At 29.5% G+C, this 17,454-nt stretch overlaps 1 protein-coding gene across 1 annotated transcript; it reads right to left on the bottom strand.

Annotated features, from left to right (window-relative positions):
- Nucleotides 1-1,526: 1,526 nt before the first annotated feature.
- On the bottom strand, nucleotides 1,527-3,123 carry LOC18100766 (transcription factor WER). The gene is made up of 3 exons (XM_006382114.3): nucleotides 2,798-3,123; nucleotides 2,549-2,678; nucleotides 1,527-2,440 (listed from the first exon to the last, which is right to left on the bottom strand). Exons 1-3 carry the CDS (start codon nucleotides 2,928-2,930, stop codon nucleotides 1,792-1,794), a joined length of 912 nt encoding a protein of 303 aa, XP_006382176.2. The 5' UTR covers nucleotides 2,931-3,123; the 3' UTR covers nucleotides 1,527-1,791.
- Between the last annotated feature and the right edge of the window lie 14,331 nt (nucleotides 3,124-17,454).

The following is a 17,454-nucleotide window of genomic DNA, read 5'->3' as shown; positions in this document are numbered from 1 at the left end:
CTATGTTTCTATGATCACCCAGGAACACATTTAGGCCCCGTTACTGGTTCGCGTATTAATTTAATAGTATTTAACACATATCACGTATGGATTTCATTGAAAAAGCTTTCTCTTGAAATCTTAATTAATAACAATTAAATACAATTTATAGTATTTTTAAACCTAAATCATAACCGCAAATACTACTAAACACACATTTATTCCTCAACCTTAGAAAAACTTTCGAATTTGCAAGTTTCCAATGGATACAAGTGTTATTACGGAAATAACTCGAATTTCAAATCATTCACTTGCTTTAACTACCAAGCTATGCTATGGATGTGGGAGCATTAGCTCCGTTCTTGAGGAGTGGGAGAAATTGTTGGAATTCAGTGCCCTTAATTCTAGATTTTCTTCTTCATGACATATATAAAACTTTATGATCCCCAACGGCCTTGAGGTCTTTGTTATATTTCCATATATAAGCCTATAAAAAAAGAAAGAAAGAAAACTTCTTTCATCTACCACAATGGATGGATACAAGGAAGGAAATGATAAAAAAAGAAAAAAAATCCTTTATCGTTCCTTTTTTGTAATTTATAATTCTTTCAATTGGGATGAATTGACTTTCACCATTTTTCTTTTTTATTAACTAAAAAATAAATCATTGCAAAATGACCATCTTTCATGACAATTATACCATTAAAGAACAAGTAACATGTGATTGAACCAGCTTTTATAAAATATCTGCCCGAGACGCGCGTGCATAATTGCAGCTCAAGTCGATTTCATGTTTCTTTGTAAGAAATATAAAGAAAAAGTGATAGAGTCATGTCACCATGAGGTGCATGGACTGGAATTCTGAGTGGATTATAATTAAATTAAACAAAAAATTAAAAGTGTTCTTACAATTTATTCACACAGCAAAATTGAATTTTAGTGCCAATTGTTTGATACCTATATCAGTATTTTAAAAACACTTGTTTAATTATAAAAATAGAACTATATACCAACTTGAATGATAGTTATGATTTATCTTTATTGATATTGGATCTATCTATATTAATGTCTAATATCAGTAAATATATATGATAAATGTCACCAAAATTATCATAAATTAATATTGTCAACACAATAAAAGCAATTGTAAAATATCGTTCTTAAATATACTAAAATGGCCCTTTTATTTGGATTTTTAAGAAAATACCACTAAAAGTCAGTTTTGTTTAGAGAAAAAAAAGTCCCTTAATCTAAGAAATTACATAAACTCATCATTATCTCGAGTTAAAATTTTAATTTAATTATAAAATATAATTAATAATAAATTTAAGAAATGAGATGATTTTGTAATTTACTCATTCAACAATGCTGTGTTAGTATAATCATCAAAAATATTTCCAGATAACATGAGTGGTCACAATTTCCTCAGACCACATTTAAGAATCTCTCACCAACAGAAAGTGATCAATGAAAATCGTAACAGAAGCCAAAATAAATGAAGTTAAATGTAGACTGAAACAAAGGGCATTGCAAGATTCAGGATACAGTTAGGATCAAAGATTAAGATTAAATTTTATTTTGATTGCCAAAACCAAGAGAAAAAAAAAGGACAGTACTGTGATAGATCGCTAAAACTAACCAAACAGTTCAACATTTATTATGGTAGAACAGCTTGCACACATAGAAACTTGTCCAATCGGCTTTTTTTTTTTTTAACATGAGAGAGGTTCAAACTCGAGAACTATTAGCCCTGGAAGGCGTGGACATGAAAGCAACTTGACGTAGATTATTGGCTAAGGCATCTTCTGTCCATTACTCATCGGTTAAATCAAGAAATGAAAGCAATGACATGAAATCAAAACCTTGTTCAGCTTGAACGCATTTATTGCTAGTCCAATCTGCCTCCAACAATTCAGAAAACCCTGCTATTTCTCTTGGATTGCATCCATTAATAGACACACTATAATGATCACCATCTACCTGTATGGTATTATTGGAATGATTAGCAGTACCAGTTATATCATTGAGGTCACTTAACTTTGGGAAGTCTGAATCAAGAATCTTGTAGAAGTCTTCCATATAATGAAAATCCATCAAAATGTTGGACAAATTGTCATTATCCCCAGATGCTAACCCCTTGCTTGATGATTCATTTTCATGATGTGTGTTGGATGGTGCCATTGCAAGAGTACTAACTAGATGATCTTGAGCCATATTGTTTTCTTGTAATGCAGTAGAGGGAACAACCACCCCAGTAGTGCAGTACTGTGATTCAATGGTCTGATTCTTGAAATTTGATGCTGTTGCCCCATTTTCAGATCCTGATGCTATTTGTTTCCTATCAACTCCAGGCTGCTTCCGAGATTGCGAATGTTGTGCCTTCTTAGCGATATTGGTGTGCCAATAATTCTTTATTTCGTTATCTGTTCGTCCCGGAAGCCTTCCTGCTATCAGAGACCATCTGGTGGAAAAAGAAAGAAAAAGGTTAACTAAGTATCACTTATCCATCTTCATTAATAATGCACTCAACAGCTCCTTGAAAGAAGGGAATAATGCATGTACACAGCACCTGTTGCCTAGGAGCTTATGCAGCCTGATAATGAGGTCTTCTTCATCATCTGAGATGTTGCCTCTCTTAATATCAGGTCTCAGATAATTCATCCAGCGAAGCCTGCAACTCTTCCCACATCTCTTAAGTCCTACAACATGCATGGAGGCATCAGATACAGTTCAATTCTCCTATCCTAATAACAGGCAATTACTCATGCACAATATATGTATAGAATATATATGTAAGCATAAATGGTTTCTTAATTACCTGTTTCTTTGACAATATTGCTCCATTTACCTTCACCATGGATCTTGACATAATCCACAAGCATTTCATCTTCAAGAGGTGTCCATGCTCCTTTGTTCATACCATCCGCTGAGCACCTCGGCTTTCTTCCCATCTCTTGCTGTATCTCACTACTAGCTACAGCTCGATGTCCTCTGGATGACTGGATACTTGGTACTATTGGCTTTTATTATTGATAGTGTGTATAGATTCGATGTCCTACAGTGCGAGATGACTTTTTTGGTATTGCATCGAACCAATAATACATGCCAAAGATAGCATGGAGCGTCCAAGCTATAAACAGGGCCACTTCATCACTCATTATATAGGTAAGGACCCCCAGGCATTGATTAAAATTGAATGCCTGCTATCAAATTTTGCCAACGTGCTTTTGCTTCCAATTAATTAATTAGCACCTAAAAAGACAGTGGTCAAGTTGCACAAATAACGCCAATTATTCTCTGCCATACACTAATTATATATTACTGAAATGTTTTGTTTCAAATATAAAAAGAATTAGAATTTAATTAATTGAAGAGGCTAGCTAAAACATTTCACAAAACATAATTAACTATTTATTGTCATTTTGATATATTATTGAATGGATCTTTCCCAGCTAACATCTTTCATTTTTTGATTGTTTTATGATCAATTGTATAAAATAATATGAGTTATCACAAGTTTTGAAATTAAATAATTTTTATTCCATTAATGGGGTGTTTTAATTAATTCATAAAAAGTAATTCAGTGACCCCACTTTTAATACAGAAATAATAAAAACAAACTAAAAACAAAACCAACAAATTGTATTTTATTTTTTCTTAAGATCTTGGATGGGTGTTACGTGTTGTGTCAACCACGGTTTCCACGTTGCATGCCCTCCGTTGCTTTTTCTGTCATTGTTATTTCTCAGTATCATTTCTTTTTTCATTTCGTGATTAATTATAATTATAAAATTCAACCACCCTTCTATATTTTCTCTTCTCCAGAACTAACATTTGGCCATTTCGAGTTCTAGAGACTTGAAAGTTGGTTGGCTGCGTTTACTATTAGTCCACAATACAAGAAACGAATAGTGATATACTCAGGGAATTGAAAGTTTGTTAGTTACCGACAAAAAAAGACTCCAACCATCACTCAATGATCCTTGCTTTCTTGTCCTCGACCTCTCTCTCAAATCTTCTTCTCCTTGACGTAAATCTAAGATCTTGTACTTTAATGTTGATCTTTGGGGGTGTTTATGGGGGTTAAAGGTGGGTGGTGGGGGTGCTTAATTTTTAATTTCAAGAGAAATTGCTATTCAAGAACTCTTTTTAATTATGATAATTGAGATGAACTGACTCAATGATGCTTCTTGTCGCACTGCATATAGATATGAGCACACCAAGTTATCCTCAAAGAACAGGCAAAAAACTGCTGCCTTGCACAACACTTTGCCATTGATAGTGCATATGCATTTAAAACGTTATGCCAAAACATTTGCAGAAAAAGAACAAGCAAAAAAGAAAAGAAAAGCATATGATCAAGATCTTCAATGGAATCATTACAGAAGAAAAAACATGGAAAAAAAAAATATTCCTCCCAAATCTGTTGTGTCTGGTTATAGAAGAAAGTCTGTTGAGGATTGGAAACCAATAAAATTTAAACCACACAATTCGTTGAGGACACCTTACCAATTTGAACCACACGCTGACTCCAAGCCCCTTTCTTCTATAGAAAATCTCCAACTGATCTGATTGTCAGGGATCGATGTGACCATCTAGGCTGAGCTTCAATTATTAGAATTAACCAAAATATACACATTTGGGGTAGAGTCATAGAGATGCGTGTTATTTCCATGACAATGATTGCTATCATTGAATCCGCACTAATCTAGACGTAAAAATTGAATATATTTTGATCCATATCATAAAAATTATTTTTTATACCATTTGCTCATTTCATGCACATGAAAATATGTATGTACGTAGTCATACTTACTAAAAAATTGATAAATAAAAATAAAAATATCAACAAAAAAAAACTTATTAGTAAATTGCTGTAAATTTTACAGATGAAATATTCCTATATATATCCCCTTTAGTATACATCGATAAAAAAGTTTTGTTGGTATATACCGAAGGAATTACAATAGAAAAATAATGTAAGAAAAAAAAACACATGTCATACTTACAAGTCATATTAGCAACACAATAAATCTGTTGCTAATATCCGTAAGTAGTTTTTAAGTTATAACCTAGCAATCACCCACTCTCTCCTCCCCTTTTTCTTCTTATTTATTTATTTTTTTTTTTTGTAAAAAACAACAAAAGATCACTAGTTACCTACTCATTTTATGTGATCCTGAAAAAGAAGGAAGCTGAAAAGTTTCTCGTGCTAGCTAGCGTAGTTGTTTAGCTGGAAATCAAGCAAAATTACATATATATTTTTTTGTTTTAAGTCATTTTAAAAATGTTAATTTTTTTGGCACTTTGATGAAGTATATGTAGTTTGTTTGTGTTTTTACTTGTTTTATAGCATTTTCTCATAGAAATTTGTTATATGAATGTATGATTTGTACATGTTAGGGTTTGTTTGAGATTTTAAAAAATTATATTTGTTTGTAATTTGATAAATATGATTTTGATTTTGTGACTTAGGTGTTTTGTAATGAAATAATTAATGACTCATTTAATGTGTGCATTTTATATTTTATCAATTTTATTGTTAAGTTGAGAATTTCAATAAATATGGAGGAATTTAAATTTTTCATAGAAAATTGATAATGATTTAAGGGTGCTATTAAAATATATTGAATAAGTTTGAGTTAAATCAATGTTAGATAATTTATTTAGTTCACATAATTAATTAATACATGTTGCCATCAATATTCTATATAGGTTTGATATAAATAATGGATGACCGTTCTTGAATGTATTGAGTTTCACTCGAAGGGTTGTGCCAGATACATTATTGTAATGGGTTTGAGGTTTTTATTAATTACTTACTATCTAATCTTAGAAATATTAGTGGGAGTGATATTAGATGTCCATGCAAGAGGTGTAAAAATAAAAAAATTATCAATACAGATGTTGTAATGATGCATCTTCTACAAAAAAAGGTTCATGGAGAAATACTTATATTGGTTTGCACATGAGAACCATATGTTCCTTATGAGACCATGATAAAAAAAAAATGTGGTTGGGTTAACTTCTAGTTCTAGCAATATGCATGGAGTTGTAGATGATAATAGCAATTCTTATATAAATATAATTATGAATGTGATGAGAATGAATCAGAGTTATGTAGGTGAATGTCCAAATCATAGATGAAGAACCAAATGCAAATGAGGCCAGGTTTTTTAGTCTTTTGAAAGATTCTAATGAACCATTATGAGATCAGTGCACAAATCACAATAAATTATCAATTGTTGCATAAGTATTCACCATCAAATTAGATCATGAGTTGAGTGAGGTCGGTTACGACATAATTATTGAATGAATGAGAAGGGAATAGGCTGAAAGAGAACTTCTATACTTTTAAATCCAAGATGAAACCTCTTTGGCCTAGGATACTAGAAAATTGACATGTATTCAAACTTCTACATGTTGTACTACTTTGAAAATGCATATTTGACCAAGTGCAGAACATGTGAGCATGTTCGTTATAAACCCAAAACTGGTAGGGGAAGGACTTTTGTCTCATATAAAAAACTTGTATACTTTCTAATCACTCCTAGAATGCAAAGGTTCTTAAATCAAATATGTTTGGTACCTCGCACCCTCAAGCTGAAAAGTAAATGCATAGATGAAAATCTTTGTTTAAGTTAATTTTTGTACTGAAAGTATTGATCTCATGTTATTACATTGCTTGTATGTTAAGAAACTTTAAAATGTTTAAATTATTCTTTTGTCATGTATGTAATTAAGAACAACACCCTTACTTTAACAAGTAATATAGTTTTGTTGTATTTTTATTTGAATGTGTTTGTGTCCTAAGAAATTAATGTTTATTGTGAATAAATTAGTTTTTAAAATTTTGTATATGAAATCATACAATGTTAACTATTAAAAAATAAATCTACAGGGGACATGGAAATTGATGTTTTTAGTAAAGTTGTGATGCTTAATTAAATTGGGATGAGTTTGTGGTTATTATTTACAGGTTTTGATTTTTGAGTAGATAACTTGGTATTGAAAATACAAAAGAGACTCTGCTGAAATTTTTAATAAATATTTACTTGAAGAGAGACCAATCAACTCTTTTAAATAACTATTTATTTAGGCCTTAACATTCATCCTTTTTTTGTGTTTAATTCGTTATGTTCAAGGATTTTTGAATTTTTTGGGTGTTTAATCTGTTTTTTTCTTTAATTTTGTTTTTGGATTGTTTTCAGGTCAAACCAAGATTTTTTATTTGGTTTATGGTCGAACCAAAAATTTTAAGTCAACCCAATTAATCAACTCAGATCAAAACAAATTGGGTCAAAGGGTTGAATACCCTGTTTGGTTTTCCATGTTTATGCTGAAGGTTTTTTTTTGGATTTAAAGGTGTGTTATGCAAAAATCCTTTAAGCATATTTTTGGTAGTTTTTATTTATAAAAAATGGGTTTTTACTAAACAAAGCTTAAAAAAATAATAAAAAATATTTTTTTTCATATGGCTAAAAATCCTAGGGTTATTTAACTAAAGAGAAAGCATCTATTATTATCCATTTTGAGGCCCCACATAAACAAAAAAAACTAAAAAAAGAGAAAATACAAAAAAAATTGAAAAAAAAACTATTGGAACATCTATTATTATCCATTTTGAGGCCCCACATAAACAAAAAAAACTAAAAAAAGAGAAAATACAAAAACAATTGAAAAAAAAACTATTGGAAGAAAATTAAAAAATATATCAATGGAAAGAATATACCAGAACGCTCATAAAATTGCCAAAGACTGGTTGAGGAAGATCAAAATATACAAGATTGAAAAATTTAACAGTGTATTTTCGACTGATGAAGACTCTATTGGTAAAGGAAAATTCAACTTAAGGAGGAAAATGTGAAATTTGATGTTTAAGGACTTAATTGGAATTTTTTAAGGATCAATTGAATTTATTGAGGGCTTAATTGTAAGAAAAATTATTTTTTAAAGTCAATTTGAGCTTTAATTGGAAGAAATTAAAGTCTAAGGGTCAAATTATAATTTTTAAAATTATTTTTAGAGGATCTAGCCATTTCAAATCTAATGTATGGTTTAAAATGGCTCCACCCAAAATACATATATTTATGCGGCTGACGGTCCAAAATCAACTTTCTACATATGACTTTCTTCTTAGATGTCTATTATCAAGGGAAGAGAAATCTAGGTGGATTAAGATTCCAGTTTCTCTTTGATTTTACACATGCTATTGGTTTGGTTTAAGTGTAGTGAATCTAATTTTAGCTACACTAGTAATGATCTCATTTCTCGTTTGTAACACATACATTTTATTTTCTATTAAATGGTTTTCAACTTTTCAGGGGTCATCTTTAAAATAATTATCTTTTGATTAATATACTAAACTATTATTAAAAAGAAAGGAACGTTTATTTCATGTCTTTGTTAGGTAGGAAAACTTCAAATAGTTTATGACAATAATTCGGAAAGAAGACATGGTGTAGTTTGTATTAAAAAATAATTAAATAAAAGTTCAAAAGTAATGAACAATAATTTCCCATGCACTCACAGGGTCGGTGGCTGGTGATGTTTATATAGAGAGAAGACAATTGTTTGAGTTAGAAAAAAAATGTTTTGCCTGGGTGCTTTATTGAAATGTCATTCACCTATAATTAAAGCATCAAATAACATAAAACAAGCGTAGATTTTTTAATATTTTTCTTCAATCCATATTGTTTAAGAATATCTCAATATTACCCTTTCATCAGTTTCCAAATAGCTTCGATATTACCCTTTTAGTTTCCAAAGCTTTTTATGCTACAATTTTAAATATTTTTGTGAGCTGGAGGTACTGTAATATGTATGAGAGTTTAATTAAGGGGGGGAAAAACAAGACAGAAAAGTGAGCAAATATGAGAATTCATCTTTTTATTAGTTATTTGGTAGTAAATGGCATGATTGAAACTTCTTAAAACCTGTATATGTAACATGAAAAAGTTTTAATTCTAGAGGTCGAAGTGGGATGTTAATGAATCTACAGGGACCGAAATGAATTTTACCCTTCCCGTATCTTTCTACCTACCATTTATTCAGATTGACACGGGTGTCGAGCCACGTGTAGAAACAGGTGATTAATTAATGGACAGAGCTCTCAGAACCTGCATGGATGGTCGGTCACCTCTGTAGCCTGCCTGGGCTCACGTTTTCTCCAGCGTGAGTATTGCACTTCCTCCTCTGTAATGCATGTTCGGTCCCATTCTGATCATGACCAGGCTAATTAATTGGCCATTAACCATGCCTGCTAGGTGTTGCCTACTATCGAAGAGTAACATGTTTCAGAAGGCATGGAAAAAAGAACCCCAGATTTTGCTGGCTTCCTGTCAAGTTGGAGAGGGACGCACTAATTTCCAAGTAGAACAGAAAAAAAGAATATGGGACTCCATGAAGTCCGTTACTTTTAACTTTTACTTTTAATGGAGTACTTTAACATGAAGTAGATTTCACTTTTGAAACATGCATGCATGGTTACGATTAATTTCGTGTTGAAAAAAAATTATTTTTTAGTAGGTGATATAGATCAGTTAATTTACATTAATCATTCGAGATATCTGATAATTTTTATATATATATAGTATTAAATTTTTAGTAGTTAAATAATTACAAATTCAAATCTTTCTATATAAGTTATATACACATTGAGAGTACAGAAATTGATACTGTCATGGATCAATTAGCCGGCCAAGAGTATAAATAAAATATATATGGTTTTTTTAGCTTTATTTTTGTTCTCCTATTTAACCATGTCTTTAATGGCTAAATGAGTTGCTTAATAAAATTCTCTTCTTTGTAACTTGGTTAAGTACCACTTACTAACATCTTTGCTGTATTTTTTCTACAATTTCGTCTTCATTTTCTTGATAGTAATAAACATTTCTATTTAAGATTCATTTTATGGAGAAAATATTTTTTCAAAAAATAAGTTATTTCTCATTGTTTACACACATCAAAGAAAAATATATTTTTTAATAATTAACTTTAAATGATAATAATGAAGGTTACATTAATTAAAAAAAAAACCAATGATAATGATTGTGATAACAACTACTATTTTTGTAGTAGTAATGGTATCAAAGTGACAATAATAATGAAATAGTGGTATAGCACGAATAGTGATGATGTTAGCATAGTGATAATAATAATTATTTTGACAATAATATTACAATGATAATGGTGATGGTGGTATAAATAAGAAAGGGTTGATTACCATGGTAATACAAGTGGCGTGGTGGCCCGTTATGATATGATAACAAGGTGGTGGTGTTGATAACCATTATTGAAATAGTTAAGTTATGATATATGGTAAATATTATAAATTGAAAGTTATATCAAGGAAAATATTTTTTTTATTTTCTTGAGATTTAAATATTTTTCTTCAAATTATCACCATTCATGAATTTATTAAAAACTATATTATATTAACTTAATTTTTAGTTTTTGTTGGCATTGAAAAATCACAAAACAAACAAGCTTTTAATAAATTCACTCGAGTCTCCTTAAAAAATATATTTCCACTAACCCACTAATTATCTTGGCAACAATGAAGAGAAAGATATATAAAATGCAAGATTTATTACTAAATTCCAAACTAGTTGGATGGATTTACAATTATATATAAACAACTTTTTCTCTCATGTGTGTGTGTGTGTGTGTGTTAAGCAATTTTAGTTACAAGAAAGTCTTTACATTTTCACGTGCTATGGTCCCCTCTTGTATGCTTTTTCTTTACCATTAACTTTCCATCCTAGCCTGTCGAATTGTATATGTAAAGCTGTGATAATTGACGAAGCCAAGAAGGAAGGAGTGGTTGAAAACAAACAAAAAATGATAAAAGTTTCTGGTTCATAAAAAAATAAAAAAAAAACCCTTCATCGAGGAGGGGACAATTTGGTTATTAAAGGGTTTTTTTTCCCGAAAATAAGGAAATTCACATTGTTAATCTGTTTGTTTTCCTTAATTAATACAGGTACTTCTATATAATCATAATTTGCAAACTTAAAAATTCTTAATTGATCGATTTGAAAAGGAAAATGTTTGTTTGGATTTGGTTGACATGAATTAAATGGAATATATTGAATTCAGAGACAGTATAATTAATTCATTCTAATTGTTTAGTTGTAATGTTTATTAAATCAAAATTATTGAATTTAAATTGAATGAATATGATTTGATGCATGATAACAATTGTAACTCTTTATTACTTTATTTCACTCACTAATCATGTTCCTAAGCATTCTAATGTCTCACCTGAAAATTTAAATAGTCCATCTTGCAAGAATCACTTAATTCTTTTTTTAAAAAAAAAAATATACAAAGAAAAAAACCCTACAAGGACACATTATTTTATCAAGTTAATTAGAGAACCCAATTCAAATTTCAAATCAATTGGAGGAAATTTCCAAATCAGAGCAATCCATCAATTTGCAACAAATCCTTTTAAGCTAGAAATTACCTTCCCTGAAAACATGTCCAAGCCTATTGACCCGTTGTTTATTCACGAAGACAGAAAAACTTCCAAGCTTAATGACCCATTCTTTCAAAGAAGTTATATTATTTGCATTAGCAGAAATGGTATATATAGTTTACACTACCACAATTTTTAGATTTATCAATGAATTTCTCTATTGGTATTTATACTCATAATCTATCAGTATGATCAATTTCCTTGATGGGCTCATGAACAACAATACTTCATCAAAAAAACTCTCGTTGGTGATTTCTAGTCTATCAATATACCTGTCAGTAATAATTTTACCGATAGATTTATTGACAGCAAAAGCGTGCTGAATTGTTTTTACTCGTTTCATTTTGATGTTATTAACTCAGTATTTTTATAAATGAATATAGTATATCACTTATAGAAAAACCGTATGCAATTTCATCGGTGATTTGTTTCTCCGATAGTATGCCCCTCGGTGAATTTAACATATAACCATCAAATAGATTTTTTGTAAGTAATTTTTTTCCAACTCTTCTTACTCAACTAGTTGTCAATTCCAGTTACTCCAAGCAATAACTAACTCCATCATCCAATTAGTTCATCAATCAGACTAGCACTCCACCAACCTAAAAAAATGTGTGAAAAAATCAATGATGTTTGAAGTTTTTACTACATCACAATCTCTTATAAATCAGCTATATATTATATCCTTGATAGACAGAATCCAATCCACATATTGCATGCCTTCTTTCCCTCCTTCCCTCCAAATACATAAATACAAGTTCCGTCTATGGAGTCCTATTAGATATCCCAATCTATTTTCTATCAGCTATTAAAAGAAATTGGTGTCTTCTTCGTAAGTTTTTTTTTAGTTTATTCATTTAAAAAAATCTTTAATTTATTATCAAAGTTTACAAGTAAATGGGTCATAATTTCTAATTTATCCCATATAAGAATAAATAACCTTATAACCTTACATTAAAGTCATTTGTTTTTTATGATGAGTCTACTTACCATAAAAAAAGAAAAGGAAAAGGAAAAAGAGAAAGTATAGAAAAGACAATAAAGAAATTACAAATTAATGTAGAGTATACATGGATGATATTTCTCAATCTCTAAAGTTTTATAACCTTAAACTATAAAGAAATAATTTAGGCTTCTCAAACCTAATGTTACGACTATTAACCATATATATATATAGAAGAATTTACAAATTTTAATATTTTCTGAAAAGTACTTTTTTATAAAATTCTCTTTTGAAAAATAACCTACAAAACTATAAAACAAATTCTAATAAGTAAAATTCTAATTAAATTGAAAATTATCATTTAAATATAAATAAAAAAAGAAAATATAGAAGATTTTAAAATAGTAACTTAATTCTGAATTTAATTTGGGTATGTAAAAGCAACTAACTAATTGACTAACAACTCTTATGTAATTAAACATCTAAAGTAATTTAATAAAATTTTAGCCCAATCTAATTATCTGATAAAAAAGTATAATCGTTTTTACTAGACTATAAAATTAAAAAAATTTAAAAATTAATAAAATAATATAATAAAATTAATTATAATAAGAATAATAAAGATATTACCTCAAGTAATATATAGATTCCTTGTGAATTGTTCTTGATTTAGAAATTTATCAATGCTTATATATATATATATATAACATCAATCAAAAGTACTTCTGCATTATATAACGCACTTTTGATTGGTGCTGGAGCTCGAGATTAGTGAGAGGATGTGAAAGATTGAAGAATGATTTCATGCCATTCATATACCCTTGCCGACTCGGAGTCTCCCTCGAGCAAAAATAATAGACTCTATGATCTGAGAAGGACAGTACAGTACGAACGTACGCCAGCTGCATGAAATAATGGCCTTTTGTTTGGATAGTAGGAAACGACGTCCAGCCGGTAGCTGAGATATCGAATCCAATTCCAGAACCACACAGATTGGACACCATATTTTTTTTATTCGTTTTTTCTTTGAATTCTGAACCTTACCATTTCCAGGCATCATTTATTTATTAGAAATTTTGTTTTTTTAAAAAATAAATTTTGAGAAAGTAAATTCTAGAAAAGTAAATTATTTTTTGATGTTTGGTAGTGTAATGAAAAATAAGTTAGAAAATATTTTCTAGTGATTGGTTATATTATGGAAAATGAGCTGGAAAATAACTTATTAATGTTTTATTTTTTTTAAGTTTATTAAAATAATGAGGGACAAATCTTACAAAGTTGAATGAAAATAAAATTTTAAAAAAATATAATTTCATAAATTATCTCAAATAAAATAAATAATAATTAAAATAATAGAGATCAAATCTAAAAAAATAAAAAAAGATGAAAGATGAAGAAATTAAAATAATAATAATTAACATTTCATAAATTATTTCAAATAAAATAAGTAACAATCAAAAGAATAATGATCAAATTTGACAAATAAAAAATTTCAATAAACAATGATAAGGAAAAAGCAAATACAATTATAAAAATAAGGACCAAAGTTAATATAAAAATTAAATTTTAAGAGATGAAATTGAAAAATAAATATTCAAAACAAAATATATATAGTAATCAAAAGTTTGAGGATCAAATTTGATATAATCAGCAAATAATATGACATTTCTAATTTTTTCACAACTTCCGGAAAGTGTTTTCCGCCCAAATTTTTCAGGAAAACACTTTCTTGAAAATCAAGCCAAATTTTTCTTTGACTGGAAAGTGTTTTCCGTTAACCAACTTACTCAATGACAAATAAATACAGGAAAGTTTGGAAAGTGATTTTCTGGGAAACAAATATAGCCTTATTATGCCCCAATTTCAAAGCTTTCAGTAACATATAGGGATTTCGAATGAAGTTTCTTGGTGATACAGGAGGAAAAACATTATAGCTAGGATCCATTTGGTATAATATTTCATTAAGCATATAAAACGATTTTATTTAAATAAAATTATTTGATAAAAAATTGAATTGAAAAATCACAAGATAGTCCATTTAGACCATGGTTTCATACACAATTATTCAAAAAAAAAAAAACAACAAGAAGTTAGTAGTGTCTAAAGATATGCTAAAGACTTGTATACATGTTTTCAAGAACTATGAGGGGGCAAGTGCATGTCTAAATACAGAAGGGGGAAATTTGAACGGATAAAATTGTTAAAAGGTTACAATGAATTTTTCAAAGAGCTAAAAACACAACTGCGCCCCCTTCTCTTCCATGTAATTCCACTCATACACCTTTTATAAATGGCTTGATCCGAACATACCAATATATTAAAGTTTTTGTAACATAATCATTCTCATAATGATGATTTTGGGTCAGATCAAAACCTTTTTAACATATGGGTTTTCCAACCCAAATATACAAGTATAAGTGAGTGACTAGAAATCTTAAGTTAATAAGCTATTTCCCGTGGTGATTTGATTCTTGAGAATAGCCTTAAATTCATAAATCATGGGCGGAATGTTTCCATAATATAAAGAAAATCAAAACCTTTATAATTAAGTACTCTTCGACTTTCATCATTAAAAACACAAAAACGTTGCACTTCAAACGGATGATCAAAGTTTGAAAAACGCACAAGTTCAATCACAGCACTCATGAAGTTGAGTACAAAGTCAGAAAAAGCTAATATCTTGAAGAAGCGAAGAGGAAGAAAATAACTGGCTGCAGCATTCACCCCATAAGGTACAAGTCACCATCCAGACACCTTCCTCAAGACTATAAAATTAATGCTTACACCTGCACATCTCAGTAGTTCTGGCTTTGAGCTGAAGGTAGTTTTCATTTATTTTTACTTTTTTTATAAGCCAAATATAGCAAGATGGACGTGAAAGTGGAAAAGGAAATGGAAAGAACATGGAGACAAGAGGAATATTACTGCATGACTTGCGGAGGAGCTTGTCCGTAGTCGATCACTAGCTAGGCTCCATGGAATGAAACAAGAACTCTATGGGGGGATGCAAATCACGGCAATGTTAGCATCATTTTTTACGTTTTATTTTATTTTTGATCACTTGATAGTACAAAGAATATTCAAACTAGTTTGCATGTTAATGGCGAATTTAGTTAATGTTTTAAGATATATAGAAGTTACTCGCGCAGAAGAGATAAGAATATATTTAATTGAAGAAAAAAAATAAATATATTTAAAAAAAATTTAAAGTGAATTTATGTTCCATATAAAAAAACGTACATTAAGATGATGAAAAAAAAAAAACCACTCCTATATATATATATATATAAAACTTAATGTATGTGATGACTATAATAACAACTCAGGCTAAAAAAAAAAAGCACCACTGCATGCATAGGCCGTTAAGATTGAAAACTCATGCGTATTTCGGCATAGTTAATTTTAGGAATATTAGTGGCGGTTGGATGACATCAAACGTGGTCAAGAACTAAAATTATTATATATTGAGATTTTGTTTTAAATTAGAAAAGAAAAATATACCTGTAAATTCGATGAAAAATATTAACAGTACTTGAAGACAAAATGTAGATAAAACATAATAAAATTATGCCAACAATAATTCACGTGTTATTAAATTATAATGTTACTTTCGTGTGTATTGAGATTTTGTTTTACATGATAAAAAAAATATATAACAGTAAAGCTCAAATTTAATTATTTTTTTTATTAACCTGAATACTTAAACAAGTTTATACCAACTTTGACTAATTTCATAATCCCTAAATTAATAATTATATAACCATCTCGTGATCATTGTATAGCTCAAATTTAATATTAGAATTGGAATAAGTTGCGTGGAGGCAGCAGCAGAGTACAAAATTAAAGTTTGATTTACTGCGCCCGAGATCACGTGTTTCCTTAGTGTTCATTATTTAAGATACGTGGCAGAAGTTTATATGTTGAAATTAGTGTACACAAATTGGTAGTTGGTACATGAAGAAGATGTAGGCAAATCATCACTTAATTAAAGAAAACTCCCATCTCCACTCTTGCTTCCCTTTCTTGAGAGTATTAAATTCAGTAAATGACATTCGATTCTAGTTAAAAAAATAAAATAAAATTTTATGGTGGATATATGGTTTATTATTAATTTATATTGTTTATTATTTTAATGTTGAATATATTAATTCTTCTACACTCTCTAATTGTCAAATGACATGGGCTTTAGTTAAAACATTGTTTTGTTTGAAAACAAATTAAGATTTTTATTTTTTTAATTTTTGATATTAATATATTAAATCTATAAAAAAAACACTAAAACAATATTAATTTAATTTTTTTTCAAGTTAAAATACTCAGCGCAAAACCAAACCGTGTGACAAGAGAAATCGTACCATCTAAACAGTGTACGTAAATCTTGCATGTTCATCTTTCTCTTTGTGCTGTTGAGACACTTTGTCTCGCTTTCTTTTTCATGGCTCGGCCTTAACTTTCCCTGACTCTGCACTTGCTTTGTGCCTTGGCGCTGGCTCTTTGTTGATTCGAAAAGTTCAGATGCAGCAAGCATGCAACAACAAGCATAAAATCTAGAGAGGCTATAAAACTCATGCGTACTCCGGCATAGTTAGCTTTTTGGAATGTTAGTGGCAGCTGGGTGACATCAAGTGTACGTGGACAAGAGCTTGATTGGATAATCTAAGCATAAAATAAATTATGTCAAAAATATTAATTCATTTGTCATTAAATTATAATGTTACTTTCACATGTATTAAGATCTTGTTTTAAACTGTAAAGTTGATATAAAATATTAGAATTAGAGTAATGAACTGAAAAAAAAAATAGGGTGGAGAATAAATTAACAGTACTTGAAGACAAGATGTAGAGTACAGAACTATAGTTTGATTTATAATTAATGTGATATCACAACACAAAGTGGTAGTTGGGATACGAAGGTGATGGATGTAGCTTGGCAAAACACCACTTAATTATGAAAGAAAACTTCCATTTCCACTTTCCTTAAATAACTGAGATTCGATTCTATTTTTTTAAAAAAATTATTCGTGCATGCATGGAGGGAGAGTATATATTA

Source organism: Populus trichocarpa, chromosome 6 (genome assembly GCF_000002775.5).
Source record: "Populus trichocarpa isolate Nisqually-1 chromosome 6, P.trichocarpa_v4.1, whole genome shotgun sequence".
In the NCBI taxonomy this organism is placed as follows: domain Eukaryota; kingdom Viridiplantae; phylum Streptophyta; class Magnoliopsida; order Malpighiales; family Salicaceae; genus Populus; species Populus trichocarpa.
The sequence above is the reverse complement of the archived record's forward strand: the minus strand, read 5'-3'. Positions and strand labels throughout refer to the sequence as shown.